This window comes from Cygnus atratus, chromosome 9 (assembly GCF_013377495.2).
Source record: "Cygnus atratus isolate AKBS03 ecotype Queensland, Australia chromosome 9, CAtr_DNAZoo_HiC_assembly, whole genome shotgun sequence".
Lineage (NCBI taxonomy): Eukaryota > Metazoa > Chordata > Aves > Anseriformes > Anatidae > Cygnus > Cygnus atratus.
In genome coordinates, this window is record NC_066370.1 from 25,432,182 (window position 1) to 25,458,408 (window position 26,227).

Here is a 26,227-nt window from a genome sequence, read left to right on the forward strand (position 1 = left end):
ACTACAAAATAACTTTTTATTAAAAGGCTATTTTAAGAGATTATCTCCCTTAAAAAATATCCAAAAGTGTTTTCTTTTCGCTTTTGTTGTAGCCTTTGAGCTTATCTGTGAGCCCTTTTACTTGCAACATGATTTTAAAGCACTTAAGCCATTATGAAAGATAACATGCTCTTTATGAGGGTTAAAGATAGCTTATTTCAGATTACTGTAAATGAAATGAGAGTAAACGGAATCCGAGGAAAGCCTGTTCCTGAACTAAGGCTTTCTGCATACATTTTGCAGCAATTAACTTAAACCAGAGTGATTAAAGTGGTGAGTTTCTATGTGCAAGTAAGGCCTTACAAAAATGACCATTGACCGTTTTATTTTGGATGAGGATTTATAAACCCCTCAGCCTTGAGCGGCAAGGTAAAGCCACTTACGCTGTATCATGTAATCTCATGTAACCCGAACAACAGCCAAAATGCCGGTGCTCAGTCATTTTTGAGCATCTCTTGGCTTGTGTAGGTGGGTACCGTGGGTTGAGGTCTGTGAGGTCCTGGTGCCCCGCTTCGTCTCCTGTCATTGCAGTAGGAGTCTTTTAAACAAGGGCAGACACCGCAGGGGGAGGAAACACTCCTTGTCCTTCTCAAAGCCCCCAAACAGTAAATACATCTTTCCTGAGAGAAGTTTAAGTGTAGAGTATTTCATTTGGGAAAAAAAAAAAAAGAAAAAGAAAACCCACCACCTTTTCTGTGTGCACGTAACCCCAGGGTCTCAGCTGAGTGATGCAACAGAGCAGAGCCCGAGCTCCCTGAAAACCTGAAGTTGCACTGTCTGACACAAGAGGGTACTGTAGCACCAGCATGGGAACTGCTGCTCTGCACCTTACGTTTCCTCTAAAGACTTAGTATTTGCCTATCTAGCATAGTAAAGCTAGTTTTGCTATTGCAAATAAGATAATTATTATTATTTTTAGTCTGCGCATGAAAGTAGCAATTGCTGAATATTTTTTTGACAAATGTATTTCTGGTTGGATGAAACTTGGGAATGTTCTAATGGCTTTTCAAGGCTTGCAAAGCTGTTTTGAATTAATAAGTGATTTGTTCTGGTAATTTTAAAACCATAAATTTTCCCCTGCACAGAGGATTCATTTAAAAAGGAAAATATAAATTATAGGGAAGGTAGGGAACAAAGATCTGTCTCATGTTCTCCCACAGGTAGATGGACCATGAACAGAGGTGGTTGTTTCCACAAGGGTATAAAATCCAGACACATGTGCACACAAGTCAAGCAAGAGAGAAAATGTCTTTTGGCTAGCTGTCTACAACATGCTACAGAATGCTAAACCCGTGCCCACGGGAGGACAGCGTCAAGTCTCACCCCAACATCACGCAGATTCAGCTCACACTTGGAAATGGCAACTCGGCGGTGCAGAGCTCTCAGCTACTCACGTAAGTGCTGCTTCCTTGCTGCTGGTACAGTTCAGTGTCTCCCTGCTGACCTTAGGATATTTTGGCTTTATCAGAAGTTGTTTTGTTCTTGCCTTGGATTTTGTCCCCATTCACTAACTGCCACCCTTGTTCAGGCTTGCTTTTTTCTGTTTTTAGGAAAAGAGAATCCTCATCTGTAGGGATAAGAGCAGGATACGGATTTCTGCTGGGGAAGGTGCACTTTAGGGTGTGTGACCTTAGGGCACAAATTCCATGTCGGGCTTATACTTGATGATTCTGAAGCTTTTTAATACATGGGACAATACTGAATAAAAGCTTCTGAAGAAATCCTTCATTTTATTCAAAAGAGGACATTGAAATCATCTTGCTCTGTCTTTAACCAGGTTTTATGTTTAATTGAAATGTCCAAATCAAGAAATTAATTATTTAAATATTAGATAAATGCAGCTTTTTAGCAAGTTTTTCACAATCTGTTAATGAATATATTCTTTTCCTTTTGGCTTTTCTTTTTTTTTCCCATTATATTCCTTGCTGGCGTGATCCAGTGTTCTTTCAAAGCGTACAATAAGACCAAATCAAAATGTTTTCAGCCTTTGTACAACTTTGCTTAGCACATGAGCTGAAATCATACAAGCCAGCATTTGTTTCTGAATGCTCTATCTTCAGTCTGGTAGGAAATTCAGGGCTGAACCAAGAACTGGAATATGCATCACGGCTGACCAATTCAGTTATTGTTTTAAGGAGTTAGAACAAGGGAACGGCCAAGAATGTCACTGAATATTCAGCAGATTCCTCCTCTTTGGCCTCTGCCAAGGCATCATGATGAAACCCAAGCGCTTGAGACAAACGAACACCAGATATGGGGCTGCAGGTATGGGGCTGCTGTAGCACCTCATGTCGGAGCCTCACCCATGGCTCCTGGCCTCCTCCACTGCGGCCTCCCCACCCCATCCACCACTTGAGGGAAGCTTCTGCTCCCCACTTGAGTTTCACAGCTGGAAAGGTTAGAAACCCACCCTAAGCACAAAACGTCAGTTTACCCAAAGGAACAGTCCCTTCACGAACCAGGGAAGGAGAACAGCATGCCTAGTGGGCCGGAAGAGCAGGAACCAGCCAGGTCTCAAACAGACGTCTGCTTGAGAGGCCATGGCCACAGTCCTGCAGATCAGCGTGGGGTTTGGGGTTTGCTGTCATGGCCCTGTGGCTCCTCTTGGCTTTCTGCCAGCAGGACGGGGCAGCGGGGCCTGGCACCTACAGGCCTGGCACCCACTGAGGGCCGAGCGCGGCACCCTGCGCCGGCACCTGCTGCTCCTCCGGCTGGCTGCTGCCCGCGGGGTGCGCTGCTCCTCCTGGCCGGAGCAGAAGGACAGACATGGTGACTGGCTTCCTGGGTTCTCTGATAGCAGAAAAATCGCACGGAAAATGCAGCATGGCAAAGCTGGAATTTTTAACTCAGGCTTAGCAGCTCGGTCCAGAAGTTTCGAGTCAATGCAAATTCGAGTGACACATTAAGTGCCTTTAAGTTATGAGGAAAATGCCAATTCTTCCTTCAGTTGTCGCTGTAAAAGCCACACCAGCAGGTGACACTTGTATAAATCTTAACATGCGTGCTCTAGAAAGCTGACGTTTCCCATAGTGATTTGTGGTGCGTGACTGGGTTGGTTTTCCTTCCTAAGTGGTAATCATCAGAGGGGAGGAAATCCAGGTAAGTTTTACACAGACTACCTGAAACTTGTCCTGTCAGAGACCCTGCGTGGGGCTGCCCTGGATGCTGAGCAGTCCCCGGGAGGTGTTCGGGGTCCTGCTCGGTGCAGTGCCAGCAGACTGGGGCCTGGATGGGCAGCATGGTGGGCTGGCAGCACTGTGGTGCCCACGGTGCTCGCTGAGGCCTCGGCTGCTCCGTGGAGCGCTGAAACCTGGCAGGGGCGGCCGCACGTCGCTTCGTGGGACATCTTGCCTCTTGTCTGAGGCTCGGCTCTGAGACATCCAGCCAAGGCCTCTGTTCATAACTAATGTGTCGGGCAGATTTATTCACAGCAACAACCCCAGTGCTGGTAAGAAAGGTATTTACCAATCATTCTGCAGCCACTGAAGCGAAGCTATGCGAAGGCAAACCAAAATCGTTATCAGCCATTGTTTTTAGAGACCAGTGGGGAGCTAATCCAGAAATGACATTGCACGTGTAAATGTCTCCACTGATACTGCTTCTTCTCTAAGCTAGAATACTTCCATTGATGTTTGTAGCTTTTTTTTTATCAGATATCTCAGCATCCAGCTGAAGAGTCCTGCCTTGGGTGTGTACCCTGAGCCATAGGAAGTAGTGTGTGGAATTAAATATTTAAAGCATTAAGCTTTCATTTATTAAAAATGGAATTTTTCAGGTCTCAGTCACTCAGTTATCAAATAAGTCAATGCTCTGCTGTTATTCTGATGCTGTAGATATGAGTGGAAGTAATCTAGCAATTTTAAGGGAGTTTTCAAATGTTGAGATGGGTGTAACTAAGAAGAAAATTCTTCTCACTGGACAGATCTCCCATATGCACATCTATTTTCTGAAGGCAGTAATTTGATATTCTCACATGTTAGTCTACAGGTCACAGGAGAGTATGGCAAAGTAATAATACAAGTCAAGGTATATAAATGTGACCTTTGATTTATGTAGTAAACCATTTTTTAAAGGAAAAATCTCAATTAAAAGAAAAATGATTTAAAAGAAAATTAGTGCCAATATTACAAAGTTTTAAAGATTTTATTACTTGGGTCATTCTGTTTGTGAAGATGAGTTGATGTGTCCCTCTACTCTAATACAAAGCAGTGTACCCTAGAGTTATTTATACAAATCGTATAGGATTTGCAAAACTATGTTTCTTTGCCAACCTACTGAATGCTGCATGTAGACTTTTAGGTGTTAGAAGTAAGGCTACAAAAACTTAAACTTGGCATTCTCATACTTGATATCCAGCTGCCTGATAAAACTACAAAGATTAGAGTGTACTCTAAACGTATTAGTTGTTTAAAGAATAAATATTGCCAATTCTTTTTGCAAAGCGGCCAGTATTTTAATGAGGTGTTCTGGCTGTTGCTTCTCAAATGTCAGACACTAAATCACTCGAATCCACCAGAACTAACATAAGCTAATGCATCTGTGCTGCTGTTCCCAAGCAGCCTCTGTTTGCTCTCTCTATTGTATTCCTGGCATTCCTCGGGGGGGGGCCGTGCTGTGAAGCAATACTCCATGTGGTACAAAAGGGGAAGGGTTTGCCTCCTACTGAGGTGATGCGTGATTGTTCATAGCTAAATCTTTCCCTAACACATTGTCGGGGAGCAGCACCAGGGCAGGGAGAGGGGGGCCCGAAGCGGAGATGTTTGCCCTGGGGCTCTGTGAAAACAAGGTGGCTGGTTTCGGAGATGCTGTTTCTGGTGTTTGGACTGTGCACACTGTTGTTAAAGGAAAGCTAACTGCCAGCTGCATGGTGTGGCACTGTATCTGTAGGCCTTGTGGCCCTTGTGGACTGGTTATCGACAGATACATTTCCGCTAGCGCTGGCTTGATTCTTCTCACTGTTCCTTCTGGGTTGGCTGCAGGCCGTTGTTGCCCCGTGCCCGTTCACTTTCTGTGCCTGCTGCTCAGGCGCTGGTCCCCTCCATGCTGCGGGTGGCGTTTGGCCTGGTGCGGGCACCAGCAGTACCAGTGGCTTCCGAGACCTTCCCCAACAGTTTTGGGGCAGAAGCAGTTAAATCGCTCAGATAATGCTGCCGTCAGTCCTTCAAAGGGTGTCGGCTCGCACAGTTCCACCCTGTAAGTGCAGGAATAGCCAGAAGATAGGGATCAGCAGAGTAACGCACTTCGCACTTTGTAGCGCCAGGCGGACACTCTGGCACACAGCTAGGGACGCAGCTAGGGACATTGTTCCTTCACAGCCCTCACCAAAGCTTTGGCACAAGGACAGCAGTTGAGCAGCCGGCCCAGGGCTCTGGCTGCTCCCCACAGCCAGCGGCATGGGCAGCTTTGCTGGGAAGCAGATGAGTTTGTGAACAACTGCATTCATAACAGCCCGGCAGCCAGTGACTCCAACAGCAGCCTCTCCATTTTTTTTTTTCCTTTTGGCAAAGCCCACAAGTATCTGAAGACAGGAATTTAGTATTTTCTAAAATATCGGGTACTACTTTTCCCCTTAAAATGGCTTTCTCTTCCGGAACAACTTATAGCCCCGCTGGCTGACTGGGTTCCTCCTCCGAATTTTGGCCCTAGTTCACTTAAAGCACTGAAGGCATTTAAAGCATTTAAAGTGCATTCCTAGCTTTGAGCAGTTAATGGTACCAAAGTCAACAAGATCGCTCAAAATACTGCTTTAAGTGAGACTAATCTGTTGAATACCTCAGCAAAAAATGGGATCTCATAGCTGACCACAGTTAACCATCTGAGTCTAATGATGAATAGTGAGTATTTTAGCATTCCAGCACAAACACAGAGGGAAACAAAACATATGCGAATTATAATGTTATTTTGAAACACAAATCAAAATGAGGAAATTGTTTTTCTTGTGTATTGTTCTTCAGCTGGTAAAAAAGTAGCTGCTTATTTGCCACGAATCGTTCTCTTGCATTTTTTCTCAAACTCCTGGTTTCTTATATTTTGGAACTGGCACCCTGCTTTTTTGGCTGTTGGACTGAAAACTATGTTATGTCTGCAGTTCATTCCTCCATTCCAAAAAGAAGATGTGATGTTTAAAATAATGTCTATATTGTCGTACTACATTTTTTGAAGTTACAACTTTTATATTCTTAACCTCATGCTTTAGATTTGCAGAGTACACTTACTGTGCTTGCAGCTAAATGAGGGTAGTAGTTATCAAAACCGTTTCAAACAGCAATGACGCTCTGTCCTTGCTTAGGGCAACTAAGCCTGGAAAGATCCCAATCTGTGAAGGTCAGATCATCTTGTTAGGAGTACATGGTTCATGGTAGAAATTATTTCCATTAGATCAGATGTATATATATATAAATAGCAGAACCAAAACCAGATAGGATTCTTACGGGAAAAGCTATGCAGCAAATGAAGTTATTGCATCAGAGTTTTGTGTTTTATGTTTTTAATAAACGTATGACATGGGGATCAGACTCATATTTCTTTTTACAACAAACCAGATTCTATCTCAAAAAGTCTATTGTTCTACAGCAAAGCTAGACAAAGAGTGCAAAGCTTGCTCTTTATTCTGTGTCTCAAGATGACATGCTACTATGTATTGTGCATTGCACAATAAAATGTTATATAACCCCAAGTTTTATTTTAAGAGTATGCCCATTTTGGACAACAGTGACAAAATCAGTTCCTTATGCTGTGCTTGAGCAAAGCATCTCTTCAGGGGAACCATCTTGCTGAAGAATGCAGGGCAAAAGCCAGCAGCGGAGTCATACTCAGCATATTCCGTACCAGAAAACTTCCATACTCGGAGAACTTGCCATTTTAGTTGTTATGTCAATACAATATTTGCTCAAACCAAACTCTAGAAACCAGTGGAAGTTTTTTGATAAGTTTCAGTGGGCAGTGTCTCATCATACAAATAGAAACACAAGAACCTAAGAGCCGGTGAGCACAAACTGACTGAGGAGCGGGTTGATCAAGGTATTGACGGCAGAAATTCATGCAAAATTCTCAGGTGACTTGGCTTCACTCATTTTTCTGTAATTTTCTTAGAACTCATGACAAACTCAGAAGACCAAAACATGGGAACTGTTTATAGTAAGCAACAAAACCAATCCATACAAAGCTAAATTCATCGTTGATATAAAACAACTGTCTTCAGTAAAGTTTTGCCAGAGTTGAATGTTGCTCTGTCACTTTGTGTATGTTAGCATGGTTTCTAAGGCACTGATCACAGCAAGACAAATAATTGTATTTAAAATAATCCACTGCCATCCATTTTTGTAGTTGTTGTTGTTTATTCCAAATAAAAATATTTTGCAGATGGATACAAGTCATGTGTGGCCTGGGGCCCACAGTTTCCATTGTTGCATCTAGGACAAAAAACATCTTCCATGAAAAAATAACCAGACATTTAATTACCTTTCCTATGGGTGTTTTGAAGGTTCTCTCCCCCAGCTGTTTTGTAGATGCAGCACTGGGCACACATCTGCACCCTTCTGTTCTGCCTCTGTGGCCCAGGGGCTGAGGGAGCGGGCAGGAGAGCAAGAAGCGAACGCTGGAAAGCGGCTCCTGTGGTCAGGATCAGCTGCCCCCTTGGGAGGGGCTGGGACTGCATTTCTAATATAACCAGCTCTAGTCCTTTAAAAATTAATTACTTGGATTCTGATCTGCTTTAAATCAAGTTAGATCGTGATGGCTTGAAGAGCCGTATTTTGTCCACCTTGCTCTAGACTCTAACTTTGGTTTAATTCCCTTTTTGCAGGCAGCCTGATACAGTAGCTCTAAGGAAGATGTGATCTCCACAGCCACTGAAAGAGGAGCCAATTCTGAAGCAAGGTGATAACTGAAATTTAATATCCTTTATGTAAAGTACTTAACCTTTAATCAACAAACACATGAGATGGGAATAATGTCTTTTAGAAGATCTGTGTTATTTGTTTCTGAGCCCCATCTCATCTTCTGGGAGAACATGATCAGTCCCTCTGAACTCTGCAAACATCCAGATTAGATCACTTCAAAACACCCTGTGCACCTGTTATATGTAGTGGCTTTTGAACAACGATTTGTGTTCTTTTCCACTTCAAAAGCACACAGGAAGCATCCCAGTTTCATTTAGTATCTAGGCCTACCTCTGAAGTGGGATTATGTATAAACTTGCTAAAAGTCAGATAAAATGGCCTCCCGTGCCTGAACAAAAGTGTTTGCTTAGGGGCTCCTCGGTGATGTGTGATGCAACCTGCATGTTCCTCTGAATGTTCTGTACAGGATTTCATTTTCCTGGTAAGCTCTGAGTGAATTTCTTATGCTTATTGGTCAAAGACCGTGGCCAGGATCACTCCAAGGGATCTTTATATGGAGCACTCCTTGTGTTTAACAAGATACAAGATGATGTGCAGTTTGTCCTTTTGGCAGAGATCTGGCACTCGTCTCCATTTTGTTTTTTCTTTTTCTGAATTAGAGACTGCAGTTTGCAATGATTTTTGATTAACCTCCTTGTATTCTGCTTAAGACAAAATCATTCTCAGATTGTTTTAGGAATGTCCCTCCCTTGAATTTTGTTGGCTACTACCCAGAGAAGTAACGAAAACCTGTGACTGTACATTGTAACCTTTCAGAGGCTGGACACTAACAGTTCGTCTGTGCTTTGTGAAGTAGGGGATACTGGTGGTGCTTAGTAAATAACTAATGGCATTAACAGAACTGCATATACAAGTATTACTGAGTAGGATTTGGCTTTGGTTTTTGATAGGAGGGGGAAGAGAGGAGATGTGTGAGATTAAAAATGAACTGGATCCCTGTCATGTCCAAAGTATGTGGATGCACATAAATATTACACAAACTTGTCATGTGGTTAAGAGACCATAAAGCTGTCCTCACCCTCATTTTTCTTCCGCTCCAAATAACGACCCCTCTTTGCTCATCTTTCTTTGAAAACAGATTTGCAATTGCAGAAATAGGAAGAGGTAAGCTTGAATACCTTGAACTCCTGTCTTTTTAAACAATTGAATGCATATAGCCAAAAACTGGCATCAGCAAGCAAGGCAGCTGAAGCACGTTCCAAATATTGCTCTATTTAAAGCATCCCAAGGCTCACAAGAACAACTGCAGAGGCAAACCTTAAATCTTGCCAATAAAACCAGCGGAGGGAGGAATGGCAGAACCAGGTAAGATGCACAATTAAATGTTAATATGATTAATGTAACAGTGTATTCTTAAAAATCATAACTCTGAGCAACGTAAAGTGAAAATACTCAGCTATTTGTAAGGTAGTGAGTCTTGTTTGATACACCGTATGTTACTTTCTAGTAAGAAAGTGCAAGAGTTTAAAAGCTAATTCCATTAACAGTGGCGAGTTTAAAGTAGCTTGGGTTCCTCCTGGATCTTTGAATTCTGCCAGTTTTGTTGTCTTTAGTCCTCTGTAGTTGCGATTTTAAGTTGTCGAACATAATTAAACTGAACCATGCAAAAGGAGTTATGTTTGCCAGTAATTTAAATACACTGTGTAGCTGAAATCCGAGCGTAATGCTAGGTGGACATTAGTTTAGATTTTAACCCCACAAAGCCCAAGTGACCGAGCAGAGTGAAATTTTAATAATGTATTATTTGCTATAAGCACAATTCCACTGAAGATGAGAGAAGGCATTTTATAAAAATGCATTTTGTAGTCACTGTCGCTTTCTATTTATTTCACTGTGAGAGGTTTGGATGGTAAAAGAGCTATAGGCTTAGATGTGGTGTCAGCTGTGAACACAGCTATTCAGGCAGTACTTTTTCTTGTGAAAGGAATTTTTAGTTGGGGGCTGGGGGGCACCTGGGCCTGCTCACACCTTCCCTCCCAGGTTTCTGCTGCCTAGCGTGGAGCTCAAGCTGCCATCACAGTGAGGGGGCAGTAGTTTGGCCATGTGTTGCTTCCTGAGATGAAAACACAAAGAAAACTTCAGCAAAATCCTGAGGCATTTTGGAGCAAGGAGCATAAGTCTGTGGCTTCGAACTTGACAAGCTTGCACAGGGGAAAACTTCACCTCTTCAGCTGCCAGGCCTGTACCTGTTTAAATCAAGTGGGAGTTTTTTGCAAGTGTGTTGGGGTAATTCTTTTACCTGTCCTTGTCAGTGCTGTCGGGCTCAGACTTTTCAGGGGTAAAGGCAGCCCAGTGAGACCACAGGCATTGTTGTGCTCATGGCAGTTGGTAGGAGTTTCGACCAAGTACAGGCAGTAAAACCAAGCAAATTTATAGTTCTGGATAAAAGGTCTTAAAAAAAAAATACAGAGACGAGATGAATTTTATCAGTATATTTAGGGAGTACCTAGCTTGGAAGTCTCTGCTGCTGCAGCCTGTGGTTGAGGACTCCTTGGTGTCACTGCTCCTTGGGCATCCCATGGTGGACATCTCCAGGAGCGGTGCTCAGAGTCTGTTTGACATGCGCAGAGGAGCTCTCCTGTAGCACAGCAAAAGTGCTGTGTTTGCCACTCTGACCAGCTCCTCTCTGTTTATTCTGAGGTAAATTCATGTCTGAAGTAGAGAAAAATTACTATAATGGGGGAAAAAGAAAGTAATTCTTAGTTAGAACGCCAACCTAGGTACAGGGATCACAGCAAGATTCCTTTATTCATTCTTGCTGCCACCCAGAACTGTCCATTTTGATTTCAGCGGGCTTGGTTTCCTTGGTCTGTTTGGAGGCAATGCTCGTGACTGCTGCTCAACGACTCATATTTCCCTCGCTATTTTGCTCTCATTTACAGCCATAAGAACAATAATTGTAATGACACCTCCCATTTTAGGATTTTGGCTGGTTACCTGCAGGGGTCAGTAAAAGGGTAATTTCTTTCTTGCCAAAGCACAGCTCCGTAGGAGTGTCCTGCTCTGCTGCTGTCCCTCCACACCTCATCACCACCTCAGCCTGAGAACCGGGCCGTGCCGAGGCTCCTTCTGGCTGCCGGTGTGCGCAGCCCTGCTCCATGGCGAGGGTGGCACTCGATTGTCAGATTTACGCTAGGGATAATTTTCCCGTGGACCAAATATTGGAACCTTGGAGTTTGTCACCTTCTTCTGAGGCCTGACAAATGGGTTACCTGCTGAGACATCCCCTAGCCATGTCCATATGTCATGCTGCAGCCTCTCCTGCTCGTGGCATAACATGCAGCCTTCCACGCGGTCGCTTTACTCTAGCTCAGGGTGTCTGTCCCATGACGTGCAGGAGATCACAGCGAATGATCTCACGGTCATTTCTGTTCTTAAACTGTGAAACACAAGTACTCCCAATGGCTCCCATGAAACTCTATCCCTCAGAGCCAGCTGCTTGCTGCCTCCTGACCAATGCTGGGCGCAGCATTCCTGCTGGCCCGTCAGCGACTGCTTGCTCCTCTCACCTTCCTGCATTGAAAGTGCATCTCATATAACACAACACCATGTTCAGCAGACACGTTGGCAAGCAAGCAGAGCTCTATCAAAATATTTCCATGTACTCCAGTAGGATCCAGCCCTTTATTTGTAATAGGACCTTCAGAAAAAGTGGCAAGGAAAGAGAAGTGATTCCCAGCAGAATTAGATTTCCCTTAGCAAGGGTCAGTCTTTAAAAGAAACGGGTAAGGGATTCCCCTGTGGCAGAAGGACACCTGGTTTCAAAGCAGAGTTTTATTCTTGTGCTGCATGGTTGCTTATGTGCTTTATATCTCAATGGCAGCACATGCAGATTATCTGTCTATATGCTCTCTTTCCCTCTCTGTAGATACACCACGGAATATCGTGGCATGTCTAAACTAAACTATATCATGGCATATCTAAGCTATGCAAGGTGTTGTGAATAGTTTTACATTATTTCTCAATCCCTTAAAAAACCTGGAACTCTTTTCACTGCAGAAAGATGTGCTTTAACGTGCTGCAGTATGTTGGTAACTAATACAACCTCAAAGGCTGCTGATATGCTGCTTTCTGGCAACCTTCTGCTATTTGCAGCAAACTGATGGAAGCGTCTTTGAACTTCTGATGCTGTACAGATACGTGTTTATTTAAAGGCCTGTTCCTGCTTTCTGCATGCTTCTTGCAGAACCACCACCGGCACTTGCCTCTGTGTCTCCATGTTATTTATTAGCTTGTCCTGGTACTGCCGGACAGGACAGGCAGAACATCACGTCTTTGTGTCCGGCCCGACTCAGGCAGACAGGTGGTACATTCACATTGGAAACTTTTCTGTTATTTTCTTCCTTTAATGTGGGGAAAACCCTTTCAGTGGATAATTGCATGAACCGTAACTACCACGTATCACTCTAGCAAGGGGAGAGGAGAGGGCTCAGTCAGGCACCATGCACAGAAAGCGCTGAGACGAGCTGTGAGCCCCTGAGGCACAGTACCTGGAAAACATCCTTTGGATGTTTGGGGTGTGGGAACTCACACAGCATCCCCTCATTGTGGCCCCAGGCACACCAACCTTAAATTAAACAGGTACAGTATTAACTAATCACTGTATATTTAATTTGCTGTTGACAACCTCATGAGACTTGCTTCTGGAAGGTGCTGTCAGGGTATTGAGCCTGAATCTGCCGGGGGAGCTGCCATCAGTGCAGTCCAGTCCAGATGTTCTCCCGATGACCCGTGGAGCCCAAGGACAGAAGCACGTTTCTGTCTCCTCTCTGCACTCTGGTACTTTTGGAAGCGCTAAGCCTCTGGCCTATCTGGTTGCAGAGCCCAGAGTGTGGAAATTTCTTGGGGCTTTGCTATGTATATGTAGTACGTGTGCCAAGACATGGTGACTCCGTGCCAAAAATAGCAGTCATAGATGTGGCCCAAGCTCACAGGTATCTTTTTTGCTCTGTGATAATTATGGTTTTGTAATGTGACCTTTCTGAAAAAGATCCTCTTTTGTCTTTCAGCCCCAGTCCCACTTTCCCGTCTCGTTGTACCTATTCTCCTTGCAGTTGGCTGGATCGTGGGTTGTGCCCTAATGGTTTACATCGTCTTCTCCTGACAGAAGTAAGTGACCTGTATCATATCCACCCCTGCTTGCTTTGGTGTGCATTGCTACCTTTTTAAATGTAGTTTTCTTTGTCTTACAGGACAGAAGAATTTCCAGCGATGTTGACTGGAAGAACCTGAAAGTTAAATTGGAATGCTGAATGACAAAAATATGTATAAAATGAGTTACTTTTAATATCAACACTAGATATGCTGTATACTTTTTAACTGCAACAAAGATGTGAAATGCTAGTCAGGAAGAATCATTAAACCAATTTCCTGATTTTCAAATGGTTTGTAACTGTGTGAGTGGTTTTTGGAGTCCAATGGTAGGTCAGATACCTGCCTGCTCTCCATCCTGCTTTGTTGTTGCCGTCTTGAATTTAAGCATTTTTGGAAACAGCATTCCTAGAGTTACTGGTACCATGGTAGAAAAAAACATGAGTTAAGCTCATTTGTGAGATGTGCCAAGCTGGGGAAGGAGTATCTCAGTCTATCTGGGAAACTTTTAAGTGAATTAAGACAATTTTTTAAGTTTTTTAGTAAACTTTATATAAAATTTAAAATACTGTGGCTGTATAGTCTCCCTTTCCCAAGATCTGAAGTGTCTAAATATATTTTCTGAAATTACATTACCTTTTTTAACAAAGCAATCAAATAGTACCACTATCTAAATCAAAAAAATCCTCTAGAAAATGAAAGGGAGGTAGGAAAAGTTACCTGGTGGAAAAGCAGCTTAAAATGTATGATTTGGACATTCTAGGTCCTAAAAACTTTGTTTCTTATTTAGTACTGTGTAGATAAAATCCAAATTAACTGCTGGTCTTTTCTGTATAAATGATATTCAGGGCCCAATCTTGTATTTTTTACATTGGAATCCAATCCAGTTCTTGTTGAATCAAATGCCATGAGGCTGGATCGAGGTCATCGCTTGGCATGCCAGGCCTGGCTTGTGGTGTGCTGGCAGCTCCCCTCTGCTGGCAGCAAACGGGATATCGGGGAGCAGTGTTAGAAATCAGAATGAAACTAAATAACTGGTCTGGAAAAAATGCAATGCAAAGGGTGAAAATTAAATTTCTACACCTTTCAGGAACTGTTCTAAAGGACAAATATGGGGATTCAGAGGAGGGCAGCAACAGGAAACTGGGATTTATAATGTGTAACCAGGGACAAAGTGAACGCACTGAAGTGGTTCAGCCTAAAAGAGAGAAGACTGAAGAAAACATAATTCTTCAAAACCTTAATAAAAAAAAGAAGGGAATAACCTTTTCTTGGTGACACACGCAGCAGGAATTAGTGGAGAACCAGCAGGTGAGATACAGTCTGTCTTTATGGTAAAGATACAGACATGCTGGAAGAATTTTTTAAGCATAATAATCAATATTATTGATTACTGGAGGCCTTTGAAAACAGATGGACAAACATCCTTCAGGCCTGCAGCAGGCGGACAGGTGGTGCTGCCTTGGTGCCTGAGGGTGACTGACATCAGGTGCACAGCTCTCCACAGCTGTAAGTACTCTCAGGAAATCCAGCAGGCTGTTTGTAGAGAAGAGGCAGAACTGACTGGTGGTAAAAGCAGGTGAGTGCTACTTTCAACGTGAAGAAATACATAATTTTAATACTGTTGCAGTGTTAGGAGAAGTCTGTAGCACAGAAGAGAGGTGAGCTGCAGACCACGAACACGAGGTATGTGACGAAAGCCAGCCATGCTGTTGGGCTCTGTGGTCAGTCTTGCTCTAATGTTCACGTGAACATGTCGCACTTTAATGATCTCCACCTCACTGCGGACTAGCAGAAAGGACTGAAGCCTTCAGTCATACATTTAGTGCTTTAATTTTGCATGTTTTTAAAGCCTCCTAGATGTTTCCCGCATCGCTAAGAGGAGGAAGAGGCATGTGAGAACCTTTTCTTTGGTTTGATCCCAAGGACAGGTGGACTGATTCTCTGAATTTCCCAGATTTTGTGCTTTGGTGTCAGCATGCTCCTGTGCAGTACCAAGGCAGTTCAGACTCTCACCTCTCAAACAAGGGCAGTTGCTGGGAGGGTCACAGGTCTTCAGGTGAGGCAGGCTGTACCATGCAAATGCTAGGAGGCATTGCCTGACATACCAAAGCGTAGTGCAGTCATCTGAAGATATGATAGTATTGTCCAAATCAGCCTTGGTGCAATACTCAATGCCTTTCTATAGAAAGTTGGCTTTACGTAACGCATCACTGAATATCAAACTTAAAATAGCTGTTACTAGCTAAGGGACCTCAAGCTGTTCAGAATCATGCAGGGAGTTAACTTCTTGTGAGGCCTGGGGACGTATTTTTAGTCTTATTATGGGGAAAATTTCATGGAATCTATTGTAATGAAGACAGAAATGTGTACGTCCTTCAAAAAGAAAACATCAGGCATGTTTAAGGTTGGGAGGTCTGTTCTGTAGCATAGCGTGTCTAAAATTGTAGGTCAGATTCAAAGTGGCATCCTGTTTATCTTGTACAAGGGGGTTGCCTTTTTTTGATTATTATAATTGGAGTTAATTATATTTACCTGCTATGTAATGTGTCTTGAGACTGTCCAGTGACCTGCTCATTTAAAATCAGAAGTGATCAGATAATCTGAACTACTATATTTTCACAGATAGCTCAGTTTTGAGCCCGAAGATTTTTATACTAAAATATTTCTGTTCTTTCTGTTCTGTCTTGGTGATTCTAACAAGATGTACATTTAAGGAAATGTGGAAAAAACCTTAATGACCCCTTGATGAGATTGGGTAGGAAACCTCTGTGGCTCTTGCTCAGGCACTCTGAATTAATTCTGAGAAGAGGAGGAAGGCACATTAATCAGACATCCTGTCTCCATCTGTGGTCACTGTCTGTTATCCTTTAGAGAGGTGGGGGAAAAAATAAACGTGTTTGGCATTGGTGCAACCATGAAAATTCCTTTGCAACTCCAGCAGCTATTAGCTGAAGCACTGAAGCGTGACGTTTAGTTTTGGGAATTGTAACACCAAGCTACCTTGCCCCTTTGACGTCAGCTCATTTCACAGGCAGTCTTATTTCCTCAGCTGTCCTGAGGGGATAAACCGTGCAGTCTCCTGGAGAGCTGCACAGTCCAAACCTCTGTGGCAGCTGCTTCCGTGTGACACCACCCGTTCTAACTCATCTGTACGCCTACTGTATAAGCTCTCTAAGAGGCCAGTCTGAGCATGCATTATCTCATTTTAGGGACCAATGCCTCATTTTCTAAGACTGAGACAGTCTTGCTACTAGCTCTGACTGTCCAAACTAGACAACTGGGAGGCCCTTGGAGACACAGAGAAGTAGGTGCACAAGTAGGTCAATTTTATGGTGGTTTTCCCAGAGAACCTTGTGCTGAGAAGTTAAGTGATGGCCTTTACACTAAATTCCAACCTGTCTTTTCCCATGAGCTCGTTCTTCCCTTTGCGAGCGGACAAAGCAAACAGCGGGGCTCTTACTGGAGCAGCTCGTCAGCTGTGCCTGGTTTGCACTATGCCAGCGGTGTGACAGAGCCGACAGCAGCTCTCCTGCAGCTGCCTCGTGGCTTTGATCCCAGCTCTGGCCTGCACAGCTGCAGTGTGCCACTCGCCTGGCTACAGCCACCGCCAGGACAGGGACGTGCAAACCGCGCCTTTTCCCAAGCCTGGAGCAGAATGAACGCCTGTTTATGTACCAGGCACTGATGAAAATACACAGTTCTGAAAGATCCAGATGTCCCAAGCAGCTTTTTCAGGTGTCTAACGACATCAGGCGTCAAAAGCTTCAAATTTAAAAGTACAGAGCTAAAACATAAACAGTTTTAGCTTTACCTGATGTTTGAGAGCAGAACGATCTCATTTGGAAAAGACAAATAAATACATAATCTCTTCAGATTGTTAGGTAGTTCCCAGTATCTATGTTTGCTTTTTATTATTATTTTTATTTATTTTTTTCCCCCTACAGTTTTATCCATAAGATGGTGAATTGAAATCTCTGCTCAAAGGGCAATGATAGGGCAAAACAAAGCTTTATCTAGGGTGGCTCGCATATTGTTGAGCTGACTGCTGTTCAGTGGAAAAGAAGCTCCTGCCACTTTTGTAGACTAATAAAAAGAGGATTATTCTGAGAAAATATGCACCCTACACACTGCTTAAAGCGCACTGACCACTATGCAAAGCGGCCTTTTGCATCTGTCTCCAGTGCAACCCACTCATGCGCCTTTTCATTACAAAACCATACAATGCACTGCTGAAGCTTCCCACACTAGCAGGGGTGGATTGGGAAATAAGTTCTCTAGCGTTTTTTTAATTCCCCTAAAGCACAAATATCCTGTTCCACTTGAGATAAAAAAAAACTAATTTATTATTATTTCCCAAGAAAACATACACTTTGGATTTCTACCAAAATTAAGGTACTGCTGTTGTTGCATGGCAATAGCTTCAGTGTCTCCATCACCGTGCCATGGGATGTTTGTGTTGTTATGACACTGGGCAGGACTTTGGTTATCGGTATAATGCCATTGAGGTCTGAAGAGCTGTTTGGCATCGCCTGAGCTCCAGTTCTCTGTAAGCAGAGGTGACAGCCTTTTCCAACCCGCCCCCCCCCCCCCCTTTCATTATTTCAGCACCTCTCGGCAGCAGGTTGCCCTTGGCTTCAGCATGCGTGGCCCTCCCTGGGCAGAGGAAGTGAAGCTGCTTGATGGGGAATCACTGCATCTGTGCTCCTTGGCTGAATTGTTTAGTGATGGTTACGGGTTGTGTGTGTCTGGTACCTGCTTCGTTAATGCGTTGTTAACGAGCTGACTAATGCCAGCATTTGCGTTGTATGTATTAGCTGAAGTTTCATCAGGCTGCCGCAGCGGGAAGTTACATTAACCAAAACAGTCCAAAGACGTCTTTATAACCCGAGAGACTAACCGTGAGCTTCTGCAGAAGCTGGCAACAATCCTATAAGTTCCTTGTTGTTTTTGAAGCCTTTGGGTGATGGTTTCCATGCCATATCTATAAATACTTCCCTGACATTAACATTCTACGAAGGAAAAGCCTCACTGGCACTAATTAGTTTGCAAGCTGTGATGAAAGTTATATTCTGATTGTCACTGCTTGCTTAATGTCAGACAGCTTGCATCTAAATTATTAGTGCTACGTTTCTCTTATGAAGACCTGAGTTTCACTTTTGCATGTGTGAGGAAATCATAAGTGTCACTGGGTAGAGTTTGGCTTCTAATACACGCCTGGTACATTTTATTTTCCTGTTAAATGCTGCTATGTGGTTTTGCTGCACTTGCCTGCTGTGCCAGGTGACTTTAGGGTAAGAACCGGAGAAGACTGGATTGAGGAGAAGTGGTGGATGATCTGCCCAGCCCCAGGACTGGTGTCAGCAGGCGCTGAGGGTGAGGGCTGTACCGCAGAGGCAAGACCACTCTTGTTTTCCCCTGGTCCCGCAGCGTAGTTGTTTCCTGCCAGGGCTTGTTTCAGTAGCTATCTGCACAGTTCTCGTTCAGCTGCTTTAGCCAGTGGTAGAGCTGAGCCTTCATTTATTTCCCCACCTATTCCAATGGGGGAACAAGGAGCCAGCAGCCTCACCCATTCCTGCAGGCCTGAGCCTGCGGCTACCAGAGCCCACAGCTGTATAGAGGAAGGAAGGGGGGGTCTCAGGTGGTGTTTCTGGAAGGGATTTAGGTGCATGAGCATGTGTACCTAGTGATGAAATGGGGGCTTTAGGGAAAGTGTCTTGTCACTCAGGAGTGTAAAAGCTGGGTCCAATGACGTACCTAAAGCCGGCTGTTAAATGTGTCTAGGAAAAGAGCTTCTCTTGCTCTGGCCAGAGCTTTGCTGGGTGTTTTCCATAAGGGTAGCTTTATTTCTTACTGCGACGGTGAAAGAGATGACTGTGCTTGTGGTATGTACCTAGTATATATGAATTCCCTGCTCCCTGAGCAGGAGCTAGCATGAAACAAGATGTAACTATTTTTATGTCTATAAGTTGTTCAGAAATGAAAAAAAAACTTCACTGGATACTATGCCTGTGGACCTGAGTTTGTAAAAGATTGAATTTCATTTGAATGCCATCAGGTTAATGTCTCTTGTAAGAGAGTTTATTGCGGTCAATTTTGGTGTGATTTCGTTGGCTACTAAATAACCTATTAACATCTGGTTTTGAAACTTGAACAAAGTGATTTCAATTCTCCTTGTCAGTTTTTATAGATGTTGAGGGTGCAGTGCTCAGGGGCAGGTACAGAAGTTCACTTACAGGGACAATATGGTTTTTGTGTTTCTATACTTCCTATAAAGAATACGCATTGCATTTGGCTCATAATTTCAGTTTATTATCAAAATGTTTTTATCAGATGACAAACCCAAAAAGCTAAAAGGAACATAGGTTTTCAAATGTACCTATTGTAGCAGTCATCTGAGGTATCTGCTACTTATTTTTGGAAATCTGTTTGCTTTGGTATACAAAGCAGTAAGTTCCTTTGCAATCTGCATGAGGATGTCCAACACGTATCACTGCAGATTTAAAGCCTATTACCTTCTTATTGAAAGCTCCATTCTTGCAAGCAGCTTTACTGATGTGAGGACTGACACTGACCAGAACATGTACAAATTATGCGCAGGATCAAAACCCTAAACACTGAGAAAGTCAGCCTGAAAACTGTACTTGATGGTACACTTGCTGGTGTACTCCATGGAAGAGCTCTGTTTTGTACTCTATCTTATTGCCTAATACCATGCTTTAATCAAATTTCCCAGTTCTATGCAGATGCTGATAAAATATATTACAATACTTCAAGTCAAAAGTGTAGCTCAGATTTAAATATAAAAACTATGGTTTGTACATTGCTAGAAACTTTTAAAAAGACCAACTTTAGAGAAAACAAGAAAAAGCTTAGAAAACCGTGAAAGGGTCTTAGATCGCAATCTGACAGATTACATGTTCAAAAATTAATAAATTACCTACAATTTCAGTTTGGCTGGAAAGTACTAGATAAACTGTTGTAAATAGTGAGTTCAAATAATACACACTGGCATAATTAGTGAGAAGTTAATTACAGCAGGTCTTTGGACTCCTCTTGTATAAATGGTTTCAAGTAGAAATGAAAGCATTTGGTAGAACAGATTTATCGTAACAGCAGAGGGTACAAAGTCTGACACAGGATACCAACTGTTGTCTCATTATCATATTATGATGTCTAAAACCATGTGTTACTTAATATTTTCTTCCTCTGCTTGTTCACAACTATGCATTCACCAACCAGTGGGAGATAATGCATCGTACTTTGACATTTCAAAAAAAAAAAAAGTGCCAGCGACCCATGGGCAACAGGATTAACTATGAGTGAAATGTTACTGTACACTGTCAAGTGATTTAGATTCTGCAGGATTCAGTGATAGGAAAAGCAGCTGATTAGCTAGAACAGCTAACTGCTGCATTGGTATTAGTCCTTCCTTTGAGAAATAGATTGATTTGATGTGTGATTGTTTTGTGTTTGCCTGTTTACTAAGAATTACAGTGACTTTTGTAGAATGTTTCCCTCAGTTTTCTTCCTTCCTCCCCTTCTAAAAAGTAGTTCAAAATTTCTCTTCTTCTAGAAAGCTTCTTGAGATGCAAGGCTTGCAGCTCCATTACCAAACTCGGCATTTTTTAGCAGGATCCATGTAGTTTTTCGTGGTACATGAAAAAGCTTCGGAAAACTCCGGAGAGTTTTGCAATGATCCTATGACCCTTTAAAACAAAACAAGAACATCTTGGCATTTTTAATTCCCTTTGTTTAAAAGCAAAAACAAAACAAACAAGCAAACCAAAGATCCACATTTCATAACATTTTTCCCCCATCACTCCAAAAAACTGTGGGAAAAGAATGTACTTCTCAGCTCAGACAGTTGGTTCCCTTTCACCTAAAGTGGTGGCTGTGTCTTCTCCCTCCAGTTTTATATTCCCTTTTGCAACCCCCAGAAATATAGGACCAGACCTTCCTCATTATGGGCTCTCACAAGACTTCCATTTATTTCTATACCGACAGCTTTACTGCCTGTTTGATTTCACTGAGATTTTGTTCCATAGCTATCTTTTGTTGATAAGTTTCCCGCTAAAGGGAAAACAAGACCTCAAGGTGGAGGAGTTAGGTATAATTTTTCAGTGAATATTCATTTACATTTTTACACCAACCAGATTTTAAGTAATGTCATATTGCTTCTCTGGGCGTTTTCACAAATGTTCCAGTGAAGGAGTTTCCTGGAAAAAAGACTCATACAAACAGCAGATCTCAAGTGAGTATGAGGACGTAGCAGCTGAAGTGGTTTTTGTATCTGTAATTGTGAACATGTGTGAATGTAACTGAGAGGAGTTGCTCATTCCTTCAGGAATGGAAACATAGCATGCACATGCCCGTGCTAGAAAACAACTTCATCTGTAAATGTCAAACATAAATACTGATGCACTTTGATTGTGGACCAGGAATTATTTGAAGGACTGCTTCTGTGAGTAACTTTTGATTATTCTGTGAATAATCATAATGATTACGTTCAACAGAACCAGGAAGTGTCCAGAGAAGTTGAGGTGAAGTTCAGCAGGTGACATCTGCAATGATTTGACTGGCTCCACAAGATCAAATGTGAAAATATTTCCCAGCTGGTCTCAGCAGCAGTGCAGGAGGTAACTTTCTATTTTTTAGCCATTTTTCTGGGCTATGTTTTTAAGTGATCTAGCTTCTCTGTTCTGTGGCCAAGAACCGCTAAAGTGCGAGTTTGCCAGAAACAGAAGTAGTATTTCGGGTCTATTTGCATATGTTACAAACAAAAAGTGTACTGAAATGCTTTCTATTTCAGATTTCTTAGGTAGGCCTCATCCTGAAAATTGCCTCATGTTCTAAAAATGTTACTATGGTTCCTCATTAATATTTGTGTAATTGGGTATATACTTTATAGCCTTTCATACTGATGTAAAACAGCACAATACGTGATGTAATGTGTCTAGAATATACACAAAGACAACTACGTGAAGATGCTGATCTGGTGAACTTCAGGGGACTCATGGTTCGTAGAAATTAGGTATGGAAGGAGGAGGCAAAGTTCTGCAGAACCACTGTAGAGCCTCATTAATGCCGTGGCTGAACTCAGCTGACTGTAGGAGTTCTGCACAAACTGCCTCTGGGAGAGGTCTGGTCTCTAAAAACCACCCACAGTGAAATGTCAGTCAAGGAGCAACTGAAGGAACAGTCACTGCTTTCACCAAATATTTAAGCATGTGGGATAAATGAGATAGTTCTTTGGTGAAAAGCCATTGAAAGAAAGATGCTGGAATTAATGCTCTGAATCGTATCAAGCAAAGTCAGTTATTGTGCATGTGAGCCCCAGAGGTGATTCAAAGCTAACAGCTATACCACTAAAGAACAGGTTGCTCTGACTTAAATGAAAAGATCCTAGTCTGTTCCTAGTAATTCACACTGAACAGCCAAGTTTACGGTATGTCCCTCTTGCTTATTGTCCCAACACATACAGGTTTGTAAGTAATCTTCCATCAAAACCTCACTTCTGTTACTCTTGCAAGAGAAAACAAATGGTGATTTTGTGTAGCTTTCTGTATGCCTAAATCAACCCTGGTAAATGAAACCTAGCATTTTGTGCTGGATTTTATAATTCAGTAGCTAAAAGCTGTGTTGCACCTAGGGAATTACACTGAGGATTGTTATACATGCTGACCTGAATTTGCCTGGGCTGTGCACGTCAGTTTTGATGGAGTTCACAGCATATTCTGGTCTGTATGTTCCACACCATACCTACACATGTAACAAAGAAAAGAATTTGTTAGCAATAAGATCGTTCAGGATGAGTCCTGCTGTCATTTCACTATGAAATACTTAATATCTTGAGATTAAATTTCATTTTAGAACATATCAAAAAGTCCATTCTTTGTTTTTAAAAAAAGGATACTGTAAGCATCAAACAAAGACAGTATGAAATACCTGTGCAAAATTCAGAAAAAACAGCTGCTGATGGTTCATGTCAAGACCAGGAAGAAGTTTCTCTTTCCCATTCTTTTTCACATAATTTTCATAGGCCTGTAAAATGAATTGTGTAGCAATGTTACAACTTCTAATCCATACAGTCAAAATGAAATGATGACGAGGAGGAACATCACAGAGTCTTTGACATAATTTATCATGAACTACCTTGGCCATCCATCTTATCACAGGCCACCTTTAAGCATAAAAACCAGGACCATTTCTTAGTATTACAGTGCCAGTGGTCTGACTGAACCAAGGCAGGTTCCTCAATGAGCAGGCTCTTAGACTACTGGTCAGGTTTCCTGCTGCCTGACTTATGTTGGAATAAATGGTAAAAGAAACAATCTTAAATAAAGCAATTTACAGGGGGGGTGAGGGGTAGGGAGAAGGCTAATGGAGTAATTTCAGCAAGACGGGTACACCCAGATAACCAGATTTTTGCATAACTATGCATCTTTTTATAGGGGAAGAAATTAAGAATGCAAAGGAGGACTTTTCTGAAATGCGGTAGCTACAGAATACTACTCTTCAGCAAACTTTATAATAATTAATGTATCAAATTCCGTTGAACTGTTACATATTTTCCTAGCAAACCCTTTCACAGGGTTAGTGAGTAACAGAGTATGTTCTGTAATGGAAATGGCTGTGAGAGTCTCTTGCATTAGCTTAGGGGTAGATGCAGTGAGGCACCAGCATGCCCTGTGCCAAGCCAGCCTCCAACCCGTCAGGGTTTGGGAGCTGTCTGTGCAAAGAGCCACCTGCAGCAGCTCCCCCTCCTGTGGGTTCTGTGGTCAGGCATTACTGTTGCTTCCCTCAATACGTATCTTGCATGGTAAGATTAAAAAAAAAAAAAAGGCATGGTGCTGAGCTGCTTTCTAAGGCACAGTCCCAAACTGAGCCCAGCTGAAATGTCTCTCTTGATCCAGGGACTCCCAGCATGGGGATCCCCAGCCCGGTGCCTTTGCTGGGTGTCCCTGCCTGCCTCTGGCACAAATGATCTCCAAGACAATGAAGATGTGGTCAGAGGATTCATTCCTCCTCCTCTAACTCATCTTTCCCTCCTACCCTTGTTCTTTCTCTTATGAGTTATTCTTGTTCCTTTTCTTCTCTAATGAGTTAAAAGTGTGGTAAAATGCTTCAAAAGTAGAAGAAAAAAAAACCAACAACAATCTCTGATTTTACAGAATGCGTGTGTCCTGTTCACAGTTTGCTTTCCTCTCAAATGTTTATCAAACAAATATCATATTATTTTGCCAATTATTGGGTTAGCATCTAAAATAATACACCTACAGTAAGGTAGGCTTTCCTGTATACAATGCAGAGCTCCAGGATCCAGTTTTACCAGCATAAAACTGATTCTGCAGGGAGAAGATCAGTTTTATCAATTATTAAATGTTGTATTATATATTTTTAATTTTTAGCTAATTTTAATTTTTTAATGGACTAGAAATAAATGTATTTTTTTCTAACAATTGGAGAAGACTTTAAAACTTTCCATAGTAATAAAAGCTTCTTTCATGTTTCTCATGAAGACCACATGTCAAACAGTAAATTGTTAGCATGTTATTACTTATAGAAAGATGCTGGCAAACTGGAGAAATGTTCTGACTGAAGACAGTGCCAAACTACAGCAAGGGTAAAGCCAATTGCACAAGTGCAAATTGAAGAATGAGTGGTTAACAGGTCTAGTGACAAGGCTTCTGTAATTTTAGTCAATCATGAGCTGTACAAGAGCCAACGGTGCCATGATACTGCAAAAAAGGCAAATATCATGCTGGGATGTATAAACAGGAATGTCTTATACAAGTCACGTGAAGTAATCCTTCCCCTGTACTTGGCACTGGCCAGGTCTCAGCTGGAGCACTCTGTCCAGTTTTGGGCACGGCACTTAAAGAAAGATGTGGACCAACTGGAGAGAGTCCAGAAGAAAGCAGCAAGAATGAGCAGAGGTCTAGCAAACATGACCTATGAGGAAAGATTGAAAGAACGGGGTTTGTTTAGTCTAAAGAGGAGAAGTCTGGGCCTTCAAGTATGTAACAGTCCTCAAAGGACTGTAAAAGGTTGCAGAAAAGGAAGGAATAGATGGCTCTGTGTTCCCACTGTTGAAAGCAGAGATGCGATAGCGCTCACACTACAGCATGGAGGTGGCAGATCTTCCCTTACTGCAGGTTTGGCTCTTGGAAAGGTTGGTTGTGCCTGCTGGGAGGGGGGACTGGGTGGGCTCTCAAGGTTCCTTCTTGTCCTTTTTTCTACTATTCATATGATGTTGTAATAAGTATGGATAGCCAATTCTATTTTTTAAATACTTCTGACTTTCTACTTTTTCTCTGCCTACGCCCATTCCTTTCAGAACGAGAATGGCCTTTCATGGGTCTGTACTGCTCTGCTTTTTTTGTTTGGTTGGTTTTTTAATGCATAAATCTTCTGATAATTCAAGATAAGACTGACGTAGTATGCCATACAGATGCCTCTTTTAGTCTTCCAAGTCATTCTTTAAACTCTCCTTTATGATTGTATTTATGTATTTACCCTCAAACGTTTGTATTTCTAGTGGTGTAAGTGTTGCTGACTGCCTTGTTTGCAGAATCTGTGATGTGTGAGTTGGCCCATGCATCCCAGCAGGCACTTCATGAGGAATGATAGCAGTCTCATTGTCAAGTGTGGAGTATTTTGCTACAGAACAAGGTGTTCAGGGAAGGAGTGGAAGGACCACGTTATGATGGCCTGCACTGTCAGATTTGTAAGTAACAAGAAAATGGCCAGGAAAGGAAAGGAAAACCAAAATGCTTACAAGTCCCCCATGGAGGGCTTATCGCAAGGAGTCCAGATGTCACTGACATCTTCGGATACCTGTTTAGGGGACACTAGTCACTTGTATGAGATGACATTTTGAACAAGGAGTAGTGTTCCATGTAGGCAGAGACTGTTTATGGACAGAGCTTAGAAGGAAATCATTCTAGCCCTCCTTCCTGGCATGAAAAGGCTGGTGAAGGCAGACAGCTGCTCAGTATCATCAGTTTAGTTAGGTGATGGTCCAAGTGTGACACTGATTCATTAAATGTTTTCGTTCTACAAGTCCCTATTCACAGAAGGAAAAAAAAAGTTGAAAAAGATACAGAGTGTGCTAGCAGTAACTAATACCTATCCTGAAACAATTAATAGGATGAAATACAACAGCTTGGTCTTGTCCCTAACACAAAAATAAT

General features: G+C 42.4%; 2 protein-coding genes across 2 annotated transcripts in view; one reads left to right on the top strand and one right to left on the bottom strand.

The window, feature by feature from the left end:
• Window positions 1-5,613: 5,613 nt before the first annotated feature.
• On the top strand, window positions 5,614-13,044 carry STRIT1 (small transmembrane regulator of ion transport 1). The gene is made up of 2 exons (XM_035566546.1): window positions 5,614-5,638; window positions 12,962-13,044. The coding sequence occupies exons 1-2, from the start codon at window positions 5,614-5,616 to the stop codon at window positions 13,042-13,044; spliced, it is 108 nt and encodes a 35-aa protein (XP_035422439.1).
• A 7,596-nt stretch (window positions 13,045-20,640) lies between these two features.
• The window catches only part of MME (membrane metalloendopeptidase), a 35,137-nt gene continuing 29,550 nt past the window's right edge, over window positions 20,641-26,227 (bottom strand). The window contains exons 20-22 of the mRNA XM_035566527.1: window positions 22,980-23,075; window positions 22,717-22,793; window positions 20,641-20,740 (exon numbers count right to left, since the gene is read on the bottom strand). Of these exons, the coding sequence (XP_035422420.1) occupies window positions 20,641-20,740; window positions 22,717-22,793; window positions 22,980-23,075 (273 nt within the window). The remainder of the gene's footprint in view (window positions 20,741-22,716; window positions 22,794-22,979; window positions 23,076-26,227) is intronic.